This window comes from Ursus maritimus, unplaced genomic scaffold (genome assembly GCF_017311325.1).
Source record: "Ursus maritimus isolate PB19 unplaced genomic scaffold, ASM1731132v1 scaffold_3, whole genome shotgun sequence".
Lineage (NCBI taxonomy): Eukaryota > Metazoa > Chordata > Mammalia > Carnivora > Ursidae > Ursus > Ursus maritimus.
The window spans coordinates 24,506,809-24,522,505 of record NW_024425563.1 but is presented as its reverse complement, the minus strand read 5'-3'; the positions used below and the strand labels follow the sequence as shown (position 1 = coordinate 24,522,505).

General features: G+C 39.2%; 1 protein-coding gene across 2 annotated transcripts in view; it reads right to left on the bottom strand.

Moving 5' to 3' along the window:
- The window catches only part of LOC103676623 (metabotropic glutamate receptor 8), a 580,162-nt gene that overhangs the window by 385,941 nt on the left and 178,524 nt on the right, over nucleotides 1–15,697 (bottom strand). Inside the window, exons 2-4 of one of the 2 annotated variants that reach the window (XM_008705831.2) lie at nucleotides 5,672–5,807; nucleotides 5,049–5,203; nucleotides 3,847–3,984 (exon numbers count right to left, since the gene is read on the bottom strand). In XM_008705831.2, coding sequence (XP_008704053.2) covers nucleotides 3,847–3,984; nucleotides 5,049–5,203; nucleotides 5,672–5,807 — 429 coding nt within the window. The remainder of the gene's footprint in view (nucleotides 1–3,846; nucleotides 3,985–5,048; nucleotides 5,204–5,671; nucleotides 5,808–15,697) is intronic. The other variant, XM_040644056.1, reaches the window with a different exon arrangement.

Here is a 15,697-nt window from a genome sequence, read left to right as displayed (position 1 = left end):
GGCGCCTGGGTGGCTCAGTCAATTGAGTGTCCGACTCTTGACTTTTTGACTCTGGTCATGAGAGCAGGGTTGTGAGATTGAGACCCCCCACCTCCCAGCAGGCTCCGCACTCATCAGAGAGTCTGCTTCTCTCTCTCTCTGCCCCCTCCTTCTGCCCCCCCCCCGCCACAAGCACATGCTGTCTCTCTCTGTCTCTCTCAAATAAATACATCTTTAAAAATAAATTAAGTTAGAACATTGCATCATTTTTTCTTTTCCACCCAGAAACAAGTTATTTCAGTACCACTCACAATGCAATTTGCCTGAAAATCCATTTACTAATCCCATTCCCTAAGGGTGCACTTGCCCTAACACTTGGCGTAAACACCATTTTCATTGCGCTAGAAATAGTTCTAACTGGACAGACTTTTACGATTTTAGCAATACCCAAATGAATTGAAGGAATCTGAAGCAGACATGCCACCATGTCTGGGCTGTACCATAACCCAGGTCAGAATTCATGCCTGAATTAAGTATCAGTATAGACCATCCACAGATGCTAAAAGGACATCCACATACAGCAACTTTTTTTTTTTTTGAAAATAGGAGTTTAGAGAAAATAGAGTTTAGATTCTGAAAACAGTCTATTACAAATTATGATTAATTAATAACTAATTTCCTACCAACTTTATATATACAGAGAATGGAGTTCAGCTACTTCATTAACTGGTGGACTTTCATTGACATGGTCTAAATGACAGTGAGCTGTGAATACGTGTACACGATCAGGCAGTAACACTCAGAAGTCAGAACTAAGGACAATGCAAAATTTATCTGAAAGAAAGCACAGAAGTTACTCTGTACACTCCCCTTTCAAATCCTTCTATAAATGGGGCATTCTTTATTTCCCATTATTCTTTAACATGCACCCTTCTTTCCAATACACTGACCCCTTCCCTGTCCTTCCCACGTCTCCATGCCATGCCCTACTCTGTGCCTTTGTCCTACTGGCCCACCTTTTCCCTCATCTTGGATGCTCTTTCTCAAATCTTTCTTATCAAACACTCATTTCTTCCATGAAGTTTTGAATTTTACAACTTGAACTTACAGTCATATATTTTCTGAAGTGCCGTAATATTTATGTCCAAATCTAGCTTTTAATTATAGGATTTTTCTCCCTCTACCTATGTGTAATTCTGTGTGTGTCTTTTTCCCTAACTGAATCACATTATTTAGAGGTAACACTTCCCTCTTAATGCCTCTCCTTAAAGTTTCTGTCAAGAGCCTATCCCACAGCTAATTTCTCTTTCTCTAGCTACTCCTTCTGAATACTATATTTCTCTGAAATACATGCTCAAGTGTGCTCTATCCTAAAGAAAACTTTTGTAATCCTGCTTCTTTCTCAAGTTTTTCACCATATCTACTTTTTTTCTTTGCCAGACTTTTTAAAAAAGCATTCTTTCCCCCATTTCCTCTCTGTGGCTCTATCTCAGCCCCTCACAATCCGAGTCTACCACACTTCTCATCCCTCAGCCACGCCTCTCAGCAGCACCCACACTGCATGCACACCATCTCTTCTCCGGCTCCCTGAGACGGCACCTTCCACCAAACTCACTGGCCCTTCCTGGCTCCTCCCCTAGAATCTTCCGTCATCATCCCTCAGCTCTGCTTCAACTCCTTTGGCAATTGCATCTCTGCCCTGGTCTTTAACTTTCAGGTCTCCACCTGCCACTCAAAAGCCTGCATTTTTAGTGCTGGATTCTCTCTGGGGTCCTAGACCTGATGCTGCCACCTGCTGGGTAGTTCCATGGGGCCACCTCAAAACCAAATTCAAGTCTGTCCCCTCCAAATCTACCATTCATTCTGTTTTCTCTGCTAATTACATCACCCTTTTCCTAGACCTAGCTGGTAGAGGTTTCACGTTCAGAGCCTCCATCACTTACCCCCACACCAGGGTTCGTCACTCACCACAAACTGTCAATAAGACTTCCCAGGACTTCTTTCCTCTGTGTTCTGCCCAGACCAGCACATCCTTGTTTAGGCTGTGACTGTCCATCACTAGGACTACCAGACAGGCCCTGACTGAACTTTCTCCTTTCTCTCTCCTGATCTCCAGTCCTCTTCACACTTCTGCCAAGGGAATCTGCTTGAAACAGGTATCTGAGCAATGCCCTAGATGAAAAGCCTTGAGTAATTCTATCCTACAGGCAGGAGAAAGCCCAAACCCCCCAGCACTGGAGTTCCTGGAAACAACTTGAAGACCTTGCATGACATGACTCCAGCCTATCTCTTTGCCACGTTGGCCATCACTCTTCCTCTCACTTGACCCCCTCTTCCCTCACTCCAGCCACCCTGATTTGTCCCCCTGTAGCTTGAACAAAGGAGGCTTGCCCTAGATCCTGGAAGATCTTGCCATCATATCTTCACATGGCTGACAACATCTTGCCATTCTGGTCTCATCTCCAATGTCACCTGCTTGGAGAAGCATTCTGTGACTGCACAGCCTACTTGCCACCCTCCCAGCCAATACCACCTGCGCAGCCTTTCACACCCACTCCCTTGTATTTCCTGTAAGCACACCTCAGCATCTGGAAGTCTCTGTTCATTTATGTGTTTCCTTATTTAGTGTCTGTCTCCTCTCACTGGAGTGTAAGCCCCATGAGCACAGACATCACCTCCATTCCAGTTCCTGGAAGGGTGCCTGGCATGCAGGAAGCCTGAAGTCAGACCGCTCCACAATGTGCCACCCATTTTTCACACCCTCATCCTTACCCTGTGTATATGCCTGCTCTAGCATTGACCATATTGTATCTTCTCTTGAGCAGCTATTTCCAGAGGAAGTGATTAGAGGGAAAGGAGGAGCTATCAAAATATGGGAGTGACGGGTAGATGAGGAAGGGATATATGGTTATAAAATGCTCATTCAAGTTTTGTATTCAATGTAAGAAGATTTATGCACCTTTGTTAAAATTATCCTTGATGTTTTGTGGGTTTTGATCCTGTTATTAATAGGATTCTTTAAATTTCATTTTCCACATGTTAGATTCTATAAAAGAACATATATATATAAAAGAAAATATATATATATTTATATTCTATAAAAGAACATATATATGTGTGTGTATATATATATATACACACACATATATATATGCGCACACACACACACACATATATGGATAAAAGTCAAGGTTTTTTATATTGACCTTGTACCTATGATTTTGCTAAATTCAGTGCTTAATTCTAAGTAATTTTTAAAATTCCATAGGTGGTTCTATATACATAATCATGTTATCTGAAAATAAAAAATGTTTCATTCTTACATTCAAAATATGTGCATTTAATATCACTATTATTCTTAAGCATATGATATAGAAGGTAAAGCATCAAAAAAATTATAGCTGCAAGAGCTAAGCAGGATATGGGGGACAATTATATTATAGGGAACATGGGTTGAAATAGTGGGGGAAAAAAAGACTGTCTTATACCAATGTATTATGATCTATCATCTTCACTACATGTTAATTTCCTGCAGACCAGTATCATTTCTTGCTTATTTGTCTATATCCCACCAAGACTATTAAAGTATTCTGCCCATAGTAGAAACTCAATAAATGTTTTTAAATAGAATCCAGATATCCCAGTGTTGGGCATATTGCATGTGGTCAAGAAATACACGTTGACTGTAAGACCCAATGAGTATAGAGAGGTTTGTTGAATGATCAGTGTATGCTCAACCTTGATGAGAAACTAATAAGAGGCATGGAGAAATAGAAGATACTCTGATCATTATCCATATAGAAAAACTTGGTCATTTCTCAGGTAATGATAAAGCAAACACACCAAGGAAAACATTACAGTGGTTACCTGTGCATTTCTTTATATGGCTGTTCCTCTTTCCATGTGATCCTAACTTGCATCCAAAATTCTCCTCCCAAAATTCTGCAAACCACACATTTCTTCGATTATTGGCAAGAGTTCGGCTTCTAAAATAGCGATCAAACCCTATTTCAGAGAAGAAAGGTATAAACTTAATATTCTTTCAAAATCGAAACCAAATACTGTCAGAGCCTTTAAATGGATATTATGTTATATTGCAATCATTGCATGAGGGGAAAAAAAAATAAAGCCCAAAACATATTAACAAATGGGAGAGAACCAGTAACCCAGAAACCAGTCTTTCCTTATGGTAAAAGCCAAGGGTAATCAATGGACAGTATGATCACCCTCAGTCTTCACCATTTAGGCACCTGGCTCAACAGATGAATGTAACAGAGAGCCTGTTGTTGGTACCATCCTAACAACAGCCTCTCCTCTACACTGCAGCCACCAGCAACCTTCTGCTAGATCTTCAGAACCAACTCACACTACTCTCATTCTTCTCTCTGTCTCCTAGTAGGAATCAATGTCCCAGCTTTCTATGCTTCTACTGGCCTCAAAATGTATCCGTCCTATATATTCCATTTTCAGCTAATCCAAAAAACTGATCAATGTTGATTTAATCACATGGGGTCATGGGTAATGGGCCAAAGTGTCAGCCTGCTCAGGGGACCACCTCATTGAAGGGAGACCACCCAGAACTATGCCTTACTCCAAAAGATAATGGGGAAGGTCGGAATTCCAGTCACTGCTAAGACCATCGGAAAGGCTATCTGGGAGACAGACGTCCTTTCAGGGAGGCTCCATATCTTTGCTGTTGTGTTAATTTATCTGTAGGGTCAGCCCTGCCTCGCATCTCCATTTTTTATAAAGTAGCACTCTCCCCATGACAGTGCTGTAACCACCATCTGCCCCATAGAAATATGCAAGCTTAGAGGACAATATCATGGAAATAGCTAAGGCCAACTATAACTCCCTTTTTTTAAGAAAAAAAAATCTAATGGGTACTCTTTTCTAATGAAAAATATGCTGGGTCAAATTGTCACTGTCTTGGTAATTCTCCCATCAGAATTAAAACTTCTATCCAGAGTAATTAACAATGGGTGCATTTCATCCTATGCTGATACTCGTCTTGTCTTTGAGTTTTGATTCAATTGAAATGAAACAAATTTTCTGTGGCTTGTCCTTACCATCAATTGATGCTCTTTTGGGCAAAATCGTCACAGCCCCTTCTGCAATCTCCTCCTGTTGATAAACAGGTGCTATTTTGGATCCCCAACTATCTGAGCCAATCCAGAGAAAATGACCACTTAGATTTAATTTCTTTGCTGCTTCCAATATCCTCCTAAGGAGTAAAAAGAAATAAAACATGCCATATTTATCAAGAAACACTACACTTAGAAATGGTACAAGACCAGCTCTGTCAAATTATACACACTCAGTAAGTCACCGTTAAACGAGTCAATCACTAACTGCCTGAGTCTTATCATTTCTAAAGGAAACATATTGGAAGCTTAACTCCAGCACCTGTTAATCAGCCTCATCCTTAACCTCATTCACATCACTCTATCATCCTTACTCGTCTCGCTTCTTTCAGTCCTCAGGTTTTGCCCTATAGCCATTTCAGACTTAGAAACTAGAAGGCTGTTGTGTCTCCGCAGCAGAAGGAAGGCAGTCTGTAATTGCATGAGAACGTTGCAATTCCTGTGAAATCTCACAAGATTTTACATTGAACATGAACTATGTTAAAAAAAAAAAAAAAAGATGCATGTTGGAAATGTGATCCTACATCAGGAAGAAAATTAATCAGCACCTGATATCATCTTCATTGGCAAACATAATCACCGCCCGAGCATTAGGTGTTTCTAGCAGGCGTTTGATAATTTTTTCAAATTCTCCAGGTCTTGGTTCACGCGGGATTTTCTGTGATTGAGCAATGCAAACGCCACCTATTTCAAAAAGAAAGAGAGAGAGAGTGACTCAGAAAAGGCACTTATTTAATTCACCAACTTAATGAGGTTAGCTACTTTATAAAAACATATGATTCAATGCAGTATATTGTTTTTCAAAACATGTGTCATTCTCACCTATTAAAAGTAATCATGTTTGTTTGCATTACAATAAATATAAAATAAATGGCATCAATTATTTAATCATACATTAGGGTCGTTGTTTTATTTTCCAAGTTTCAACATTATTTTTGTGGATAACTATAATAAAACCAAAGGGTACAAAATGTGTAATGAGAGTCAAGGAGCACAAAGAATGGCTGTTTTGATTCATTTGACGTAAGTTGAAAAACAAGTGCCTGGATTAGTAATATGAGTATGTCTTATAGGTGAGACCATTTGTTAAGTAAAAAGATCCTTTTCCTATTTTTATTAGTATACCTCCTTTAAAGTTAATTTCATTTTACAGCTCATAGTATTACAGGAAAATTTTTATGCATCAGCAAAATGGTATGTTATGAGACAAGTGGTATTTGAGACTATTTGAGACACAGGCAAGTCCCAAAGATTCAAACCCTCAGCTGACATTATGTGTCCACCAAGAAAATAAAAATGGCAGAAATCCCATCCCATTATCATACCAAAAAAAGAAAAAAGAAAGAAAGAAAGAACTCTTCCTTTGGCTTTTCCTTCTAAGGCAATAAGAGACCAAAGAGAAAAGTTTAGAAAATATTTCTGCCACCTCTCAGGGTTCCTCAGTCTCAGTGGAATAGAAAGAGAACTTATTCTAATATTAGAAGAAAAAGGAATATTAGCAATATGCTTTTGGTGCATTATGGCTTAAAAAGGCTTTTTTTTTTTTTTAGTCAGATGAAAATTAAATCACCATTTATAACATCGCTTCAGTAAGCAAAGGCATCTTTATTTCCAAACAAATGCCAATACATTCAGTCACCCTAACATCACTAGGTTCCATTATATGTAATGTATTGGGCTGGACACCGGAAATCCTTAATCTAATCCAGGAATTACCATCTACTCTGGGAGACAGGCATCCCAAAAAATTATCATAGAATATGTGGTAAATTTTAGAATTAAGAGGATATACCTACACAATGGGAACACAAAGGAAGGAGTAACTTAAGTGCTTGAGAGAGCTGGATTTTAAAGAGCAAATATGCATCCATCTAGGGACAAAAGTGGGGCATTTCTGGTAGAGGTCCAGGTATGAAAGAACCTTGTTTGATTATGGCCTATGGTCAAGACCGGCTGGTGCTGAGGTTGGAAAGAATAGCCACGCCCAGCTTGAGAATGACTTTGTTAGACATGCTGAATAATTTGGACTTTATCTTGAAAACAATGGGAATCCACTAAAAGTTCATAAGTAGGAGAATTACATGATGAGTTTTATGCCTAACCCTAACCCTAACCCTAACCCTAACCCTCAGGTAGCCAAGTAAAGAAGAAATGTCTGGTAGCCAAACAATGGGTGTCCAGTGTGCTGTGATCAGACTTACCACGTGTGGCAATAACGTACGATAACAGTGCTGGAGTACTGAAGGTTGTATCTCTTATAAGTTAGAGCATGGTCAAAGTTATCCCTACAATAGCAAAGCTCTTACTAACCTTTTTAGGGGTGAGAATTGCCCATAATCCACAGACAGTGCCTGTAGATAGCTAGCCTACCAATACACCATTAGTAGTTGTGATGATTGATTCATTCCTTCATTAAATATTTATTGCATGCCCACTATCTGCCAGATACGGCACAGGGGCTGTGGATACAATGGTGAATATAATAGACACAGTTTTGCCTTCAGAGTTTAGAAACATTGGAGGTAAAATAGGCTTAACATAGAACAAAACAACAAAAATAAGTATATAATTATAAATTATGGCAAGTCCTGTGAGGAAGAGCAAGGGCATTTAATTTACATTGAGGAGTGTTCAGGAAAAGTCTCCCTAAAGTGGTGTCAAGGTCAGAAAGCAGAGAGAATGGGTGAAGACAGCATGAGAAAGGGCAGGAAAGAGCAGGGCAAGAAAGAGCAGGGCAGGAGCAAGTCAGCAGAGCTAATGAATGAGAGGGAGAGAGGTGTGAGAGGAAGATGAGAGGTAGACAGGGCCCAGATCATGTGTGGCTTGTGCAGGTCCTGTGGAAGATTATAAATAATTAAAGTGCTTAACTGCCTCACTCAATGTTTCTATCTCTTCACTCTTTTAAGTAGCCCACAGAGATCTGTTTCATCTGTGAATGTTACATTTCACGGAAGAAAAATGGAGGAGGGTCACTAAGGCACAGGACAACCCGGAGTGGAAAGAACAGCAGGCACTGAGGTCCACAAGGAGGTTATTGGAAGAGGCAACGGAAAATGATGCCCAAGACAATGCCGCTGGGGCTGAGGGGGAGCCAGTGGAGCTGTTAGAATGTGAGTTAGAGTCAGTGAAACTTCGTACAGTTTTTTCCAGTTTTGTTGGGGTAGAAATTACAAATAAAAATTGTACCTATTTAGACTATACTGCTTTTATGTAAGTAGTGAGGTAATGGGAAACCACTAAGCACGAGACCAAGGTTTTGGTCTTTGTGGCCTGTTTGTGTGATGTCACCATTAAACAGTAAGCGCCACGGGAGGGTGTGCAGGTACGTAGAGGGGAAAAGAATGATTTTTGATTCAGGACAGGTTGTCTTTGAAGTACCCATGCAACATCAAACCGCAGAAGCTGATCTGGAGCTAAATAGAGAGACGGAAAATGTAGTAACAATTTTGTCAGGTGCTGATGCAGTCAGCAGTTGAAGGGTTGGGAGTGAACATATCATAGAGAGGGAATATTTAGTTATTTATTTTATTTATTTAAAATTTATTTGAGAGAGAGTGAGAGGGAGAAGCACACTCCCCGCTGAGCAGAGAGCCCAACATGGGGCTTGATCCCAGGACCCCGAGATCATAACCCAAGCTGAAGGCAGAGGCTTAACCGACTGAGCCACCCAGGTGCCCCCAGAGGGGACATTTAAATCAAAGACACAGGAAAAGGTGAATGATGGAGCTCTGAAAAACCACAAGCTTTGGAGAGGGGGCTAGCAAGTGCTAATGGAAAGGAGCGATCACATATTTTGAGAAGGAAACTTTTGAGACAGTCTAGTGGTAAGTTGAGGACTGCATCATGTTCTTAAAAATCAAAAAACGAACAAACAAAAAACTGATGAGTGGAAGCATTAGGTACCTACAGAAATGTGAGAACAAAACTGTAACACTCTGGGGAACGATAGCTGTTTTAAAATACGACTGCCCTTTTAATTAAATTGCTGTGATTACTTAAGCATCCCATTAAAGACAGGTCATATCCTAAGTATCTTCCAAGATTACTACTGACTCCATAGCTGGAAGAAATGAAGGCGGAAAACATTTTATTATGACTATTTCAGATGAGACAAACAGGGGGTCCAGACCTTGTTTAGTCTGAATTTATTGATTTATTCATTCACTATGGATCTATCGAACTTTTTTGTTTGTAAACAGCTGAGTTAGTTAGGTTGCATTTTACATGGTCTAAATCCATTTCATATTTTTTATGCCTCTCCTTCCATTTGTCAGCCTGGTCACTTTGTGTTTTCCTGGAAAGAGGGACTAGACAATTAATTTATTTCAGCTGAACAAATACTTATGGAGAACCTGTTCCACACGGCATTTTGCTGTTTGATGTCTTATGGATATTTTATTAAACTGTGAGCTGTATTACTTCTCAAATGATCAGAGCCAGAAGATTAGGATTCTTTTCTTAGCCCTGAAACTCATTCACACTTTCTATCTTCACATCAGTCAAAAAGTCCGACAGTTAATCCATTCATAAGCACTCATGGTCTACTATGTTTCAGGAGCTACCGACATTCAAAGATTGCCTGTCCTCAGCATCTTATAATATAATTGAATGACAAAATGTACACAAAAGAAAAGCCAGATGAGAATGTAAAATTATCTAATGATGAAAGATGATTGCATAGGATATATCAAAATGCAATAATAAAATTCATCACCCCTGAAACGGTGCTATGACTTCAAAAGAAGTCATTATATACTGTTAGGGTTTGGTTAAAATACCAGTGAAATTTAGTCAAAAGTTCATGCTTCATCAAAGATATGTTTTCCAACAATACCTATACCTACAATGCCTACAGTACTTTCCTACATTATCTAACACTTTTGTTTTTAAAGAGAGTCTCTGACTTGATTCAGACTCCTGGCATGAGCAGGAGGACGAGGAGTTGCCCTCCAACAAAGAATATGTCTATTGCATCTATTTTTCCATATCTCAACCTGAAAGAGTGCTGATTGTATTCAATTCAAGGGACACCAACTTTCCTGTTCCGTGGGCTTCCCAGTTCTGCAAGAAATAATTTCTAAAGTTTAGCACTTTCCTAAAGTGAAGGAAAAGAATGTTGCACAGAGGAATTTAAAATTGGCTGTTTTCTGGAATTTGCTGTCTGATTTCCTTGCTCATGTAATTTTTTTTCTTTTGATTATTTAATGATAATTAGAAGATCATTTACAGAACCGAACACTTTATGTACATTTCACAATACACAAGACCGTTCTTTCTCAGTCTCATTCACTGATACCTCACTGGTCCTAATGGCAGCACTCTACGACTGGTATTATCACCACATATCTGATGAAGACACTGAGAAACAGGAGTATCAACAGCTAGGAAGAGGCTGGAGCCCAGGTTCAGAGCCACGTCTGCCTGACTCCAAGTCTAGACTTTTTCTGTCATCTTGCTTATCCACAATTGACTATACCTGTTGTTTAATGGTTAAGTGGATACAAATGATTGATGAATAAAATAAAGTAAATTTACAGATTCTTTTAAAACCCAGCAGGGTGCCCCTTATAAATCAATTGACAGCTATACAAATACAGTACTTCTATTGAGTATTAAGAACTTAAGACACTTAGAATCTATGCAGATTTCCTAGAACTGACTTAAACTTCTTCAGCATATAACCAGTCCACCCTCAAAACTTTCCAATTACCCCTGCAAATGAATGTCTTCAGAAAGACTTTCCTGAAGTCCTTCATATTCCACTTCTCCTTTGCATTACAGCAACCACGATAATTATATTCTTTTATTTTGTTATTTTTTTTCCTCATCTTGGACTATAAACTGCATTACTACTGAACCTTGTCTTTCACATTTACCACTATACCCCATATCACCTATCACTGTGTTTTGCACATTAATACTTTAACAAACCTTTGTAGAGTGAATAGATGGAAGACTTATACTAGACATTGCTGGCATAGAGAAATAGAAATGACATAGTTCTGCCTTCAAACACCTCTCAGTCAAATACAGAAACAAAAGGATGCATATATTATATGTTAAAAAATAAGTGACATAAAAGAAGTAAAAAAATGTGGACCCTGATATTTCAGAGGAAGTTGTTATCGAAATGGGTCTGCCGCCCAAAGCAGTTTTTATCAGGGTGCCAAGAATTACAATACCACCTTAGCCTTAGTTCTTTCATCTGTAGGGTGGCACAAAAATTTGCTCTCCTTGATTCAAGAGTAAATTTGTAAATAATTCCATTTCATAAGCTTTTTTTAAAGATTTCATTGATTTATTTGACAGAGAGAGAGCACAAGCAGGGGGAGCAGCAGGCAGTGGGAGAGGAAGAAGTAGGCTCCCCACTGAGCAAGGAGCCTGATGCAGGGCTGGATCCCAAGGATCATGACTTGAGCTGAAGGCAAACACTTAACCAACTGAGCCACCCAAACGCCCCTCATTTCATAAGTTTTATCTCTGGGTGAGTAGCCTGATGTCTCATGTCTGAGAGATGAAAGGTATGTTCATATGTGTTGATTTACCAGTGAAAAAAGATACTGGAGTGAGGAAGAAAACACACTTGGCATCAGAAGACCTGAGAGTGGATTCTGTGTGACCTGAAACAAATCTCTCACCTCTCAGTTTCCTCATTTCTGTAACAAGGTTCATAATAACCATCTCCCAGAGATGCCAAGAGAATCAAATTTAAAAGGGTACTATCATAAAGGTCTATACAAATGTGGTACATTATTATTGTTGTTAATAATATCATCATCGTGACCAGATAAGCAGCATCACCAAACCTGACAGGGGAGATAGTTGCTGCTCAGACCTAAAACATGGGATTGTGAATCGATCATATTCTTCAGTCCTTCACTATTCCTTGTATAATATTATCAAAATCCAAAATTCTGAGAAGTGATACTTGTCCATTTGTCTATGCCCTAAATAAGATGACTAGATTTCACTTTTCACCTATTATTGGTCAACACAATGGGATTAGGGCAATTTCAATGTGAGAGAATGGGAAAAGTTACTTATGTTCTCCTCTTCAACCCCCCAATTCCTACCCTAAAGATCCAAGTCTCTTTTCAAAGGGGGTCCATAAGTATTTTGAAGATCTGGGTTGAAAATTAGAATTTAACTCTTTAAAAGAATAATACAATAGTAAAAACTATGAAACTCTTAATGGTGCCAACTATTAAGCAGCAAAGGCTGCTGTGAAAACAACCACACGTTCTGTTTCATTTAACATTTGCCTATAGATTATTAAGAAGTGGGAGTCTAAAGTGTCCAAGACAGTGTTGTCACAGGTTGGTCTCCCCAGGAAGCAGACCCTTAGGAGAAGTTTGAAATGCATATTTTCTGTTGGCCTCCATCCTCTGGAGGGTCAAGAAAGGAAGCAGCACTGAGCAGAGAAGTCCAGCTGGCTGTGGCCCAATGACAAGCTCCCAACACCACAGGGAGCTCTGAGACTAGAATGGCTCCATCAGACATTGCATGTGAGCCCCATCCTGAGGTAGCAGGGTAAGGGTAGGGTTAGAGATTGGGCAAGGCAGCTCTCTGCAGCCAAGCAATCCTTCAAGGGCCAGTAGAGCAGTCCTAATGGCAAAGCCAATGGGTCTTTTGCTGAATGGGGATCTGAAGGGGCACTTACCATTTATACAAATTAAGATTTATAGAGAAATGAAAATATTATATTTCTAAAATGATAGAATACATCAAATAATTAATAAAATTTTATTGTTTAATTTCAGAACTCCTCTTCCAAAGGAATTTATTGCACAAAGAAAGTAACTTCTATAAACAGCACAATACTGGAATTATAGGACAGCTCAGACAACAGAACTAGGATCATAAAACTCCCCGGTATTTCAATAGATAAGTTTCATTAAAGCAATCTGAAAGGATAAAGTATCAAGTTTTTAGTTGTTGCTTATTTTTAAGAACAAAATCTCCACTAATAATGTGGAAGGAGAAAAATAAGAAACAATGTCACAGCACTAAGTTCCAACTGTGCTGAAAATCGAGAAGGATTAAATTATTAGGAATGAAATTACTTACAAAGCTGTGTATAGAATATTAAATATGATTTTTTTAAAACAACATGATTATTACCAGTGTTGGTTGGCTCACAATTTCCGTCAAGTTCTAAGTAAATCAGGTCAAGTCTCTGGTTGTATAACCTGTTATATCTGCATGACAGACTGGTTTGGTACATAAGCAAATCAACAAAATTACCATTTTATCAATTGTCAGAGAGAGTGACCAAACTATTGGTAAAAATTGGTCACAATTTTTGATTGACCATAAAAAAACTGTCTATAATTGACCATTATTGACCAAATAAAAATGTGACTTAGTTGGTCAACCATTATTTATTTCTTATGACTGCGCCTTCAGAAAATAGCAACGAACAAAACCAAATGATGGGTTTTTGTTTTTTTCTTAAAGACAATAAAAACACATAAGCTCTTCAAAGTTCCCAGATCCCAGTTCCAATTCCTGGGAGGGGAGGAGTTTCCCTACCACCACCAACCCATTCTCCGGACACCAACTGGGTGTCCTAAAATTCAACTCAATTCTGACACTATCTACCCAGAGACAGTGTCATGTCCCACAGGTTTAGGGTCCAGTCCTACAAGATTGCTCTCCCACCCCACTTTAGGCACCAGTCACACAATCCAGATTGTTAACTCTACCTCAGACCAACTGGCTATAAATCAGAGGTTCCCAAGGCCCCTCCTTGGGTTCAATTAATTGGCTTGAGCAACTCACAGAACTCAGGGAAATATGTCACTTAGTAGATCACCAGTTCATTATAAAACTATAGAAGTCAGGAATAGCCAGATGGAAGAGATGCATAGGGCAAGATATGGAAAAAGAGCACGGAGCTTCCATGCCCTCTTTGAGCACACCACTCTCCCCCAATCTCTAGGTGTTCACCAATCCAGAAGCTCTCCAAATTTTGTCTTTTTGGGTTTTTATGGAGGCTTCGTTACATAGGCCTGGTTGATTAAATCATCAGCCACTGGTCACTGAACGTAATCTCCAGCTCCTCCCCTTTCCTAGAAGTTCCAACTGGATAATCAATCACACTGTTGGTTTTCCTGGCAACCAGCCTTTGTCCTCAGGATACCAAAGGGCTTTCCCAAGGTTACCTTATTAATATAACAAAAGACACCTTTATTACTTTCATCACTTACAAGATTCCAACAATTTTTTAGGAGTTCTGTCCCTAAAACAGGAGAAAAACCAAATACATATTTATTATAAATCACAGTACCACAACTCTCCACCCTAAATACCCTTGACATCATTTCTTTCTTTCTGGAGATATAAATAAAAGAGCAACTTGGTCTAATACAATTGGTTCTTTAGTGATAGTTGAGTAAAATTTGTTCTAAGGTTCAAATAAGTGTAATCACACCTTTCGTAACAATATTTTCATCTCCATATGTGGTGTACAACTGGGACTTAGCAGAAAAGTGCACAACATGATCAAAGTGTGTACGTTTGTCAGCTTGAAGTGCACTTCATGAAAGAGAAGATTTATCTCGCACATCACAGTAAAGAAAAGTGTTATCTTTAACAACATGGATTAAAACAGCAAAATTGCACTTAAATCTGTGCTCATTCTCTCTCTCTCTAAAACATTTTATCCTTTTTCCTATATCAAATGCCATGCAGACTCTTAAAGGGACTCTGAAAAGCAAAGAAATACAGGAATGATACTCTTGGTATAGAAAAGACATGAGCCAGATGCTACTCCTCTCCGTGTCCCGTGAAAAGCAGCAGTGGGGACAAGCCACTATGAAAGGGACTGGTGCAGAGAGCCAACTCCTGCCCCCCTTCTGCCCCTGTCTCTGGGATCTCAGAGAGATGTTGATACTCCGGGGGCAGACTGGGTTGGGAGAGTCTCACAAGGTCAGTGTCCATACTTAGTAGGCTTTCTAATTTGGCCACGACTCATCACAGTTCTAAACACTTGCTCAGAGGAACAGAGTGGTAACGGTGGTTACGAATCTCTTCCCTGGGGCTTGACTTCCTGACTCTAAATCCTGGCCCTTCTCTTACTGACTAGTGAAGTGGATAAGTTATGTGACTTTTCTGGGCCTCTGTTCCTCATCCAGACATCAAGGGGATGCTACTATCTTCCAAATGCATTACTGTGAATAAATAAGAGATTAAATAAGCACTCAACAGATTAATTTTTGTTACAGAAAACATATTAGTTGTACATTTTTTAAATCAAAACTGACAAACCCCAAATAGAAATGGCAACTCATTTTCATCAAGCAATATTCACTTATAACACTATTTCAAACACCTCAAACTTCATTCCCCAAATATACACAGAATAATAACTCTTAATAGAGATTCCAGTCAATGGGGTGTTAACTATAGAAAGTCCTACAGTCAAAAGGGAAACTCATGCCCACCACAAGCTAGACTGAAACTTCTGATGTGTTGCCTCTTCCCACTTCTGAAAATTGTAAATACCTAAGGAGATATGGGTAGGTACAGTATGTGGGAAAGATTCAGGTAAAGACAGGAAGAGGGGAAAAAAG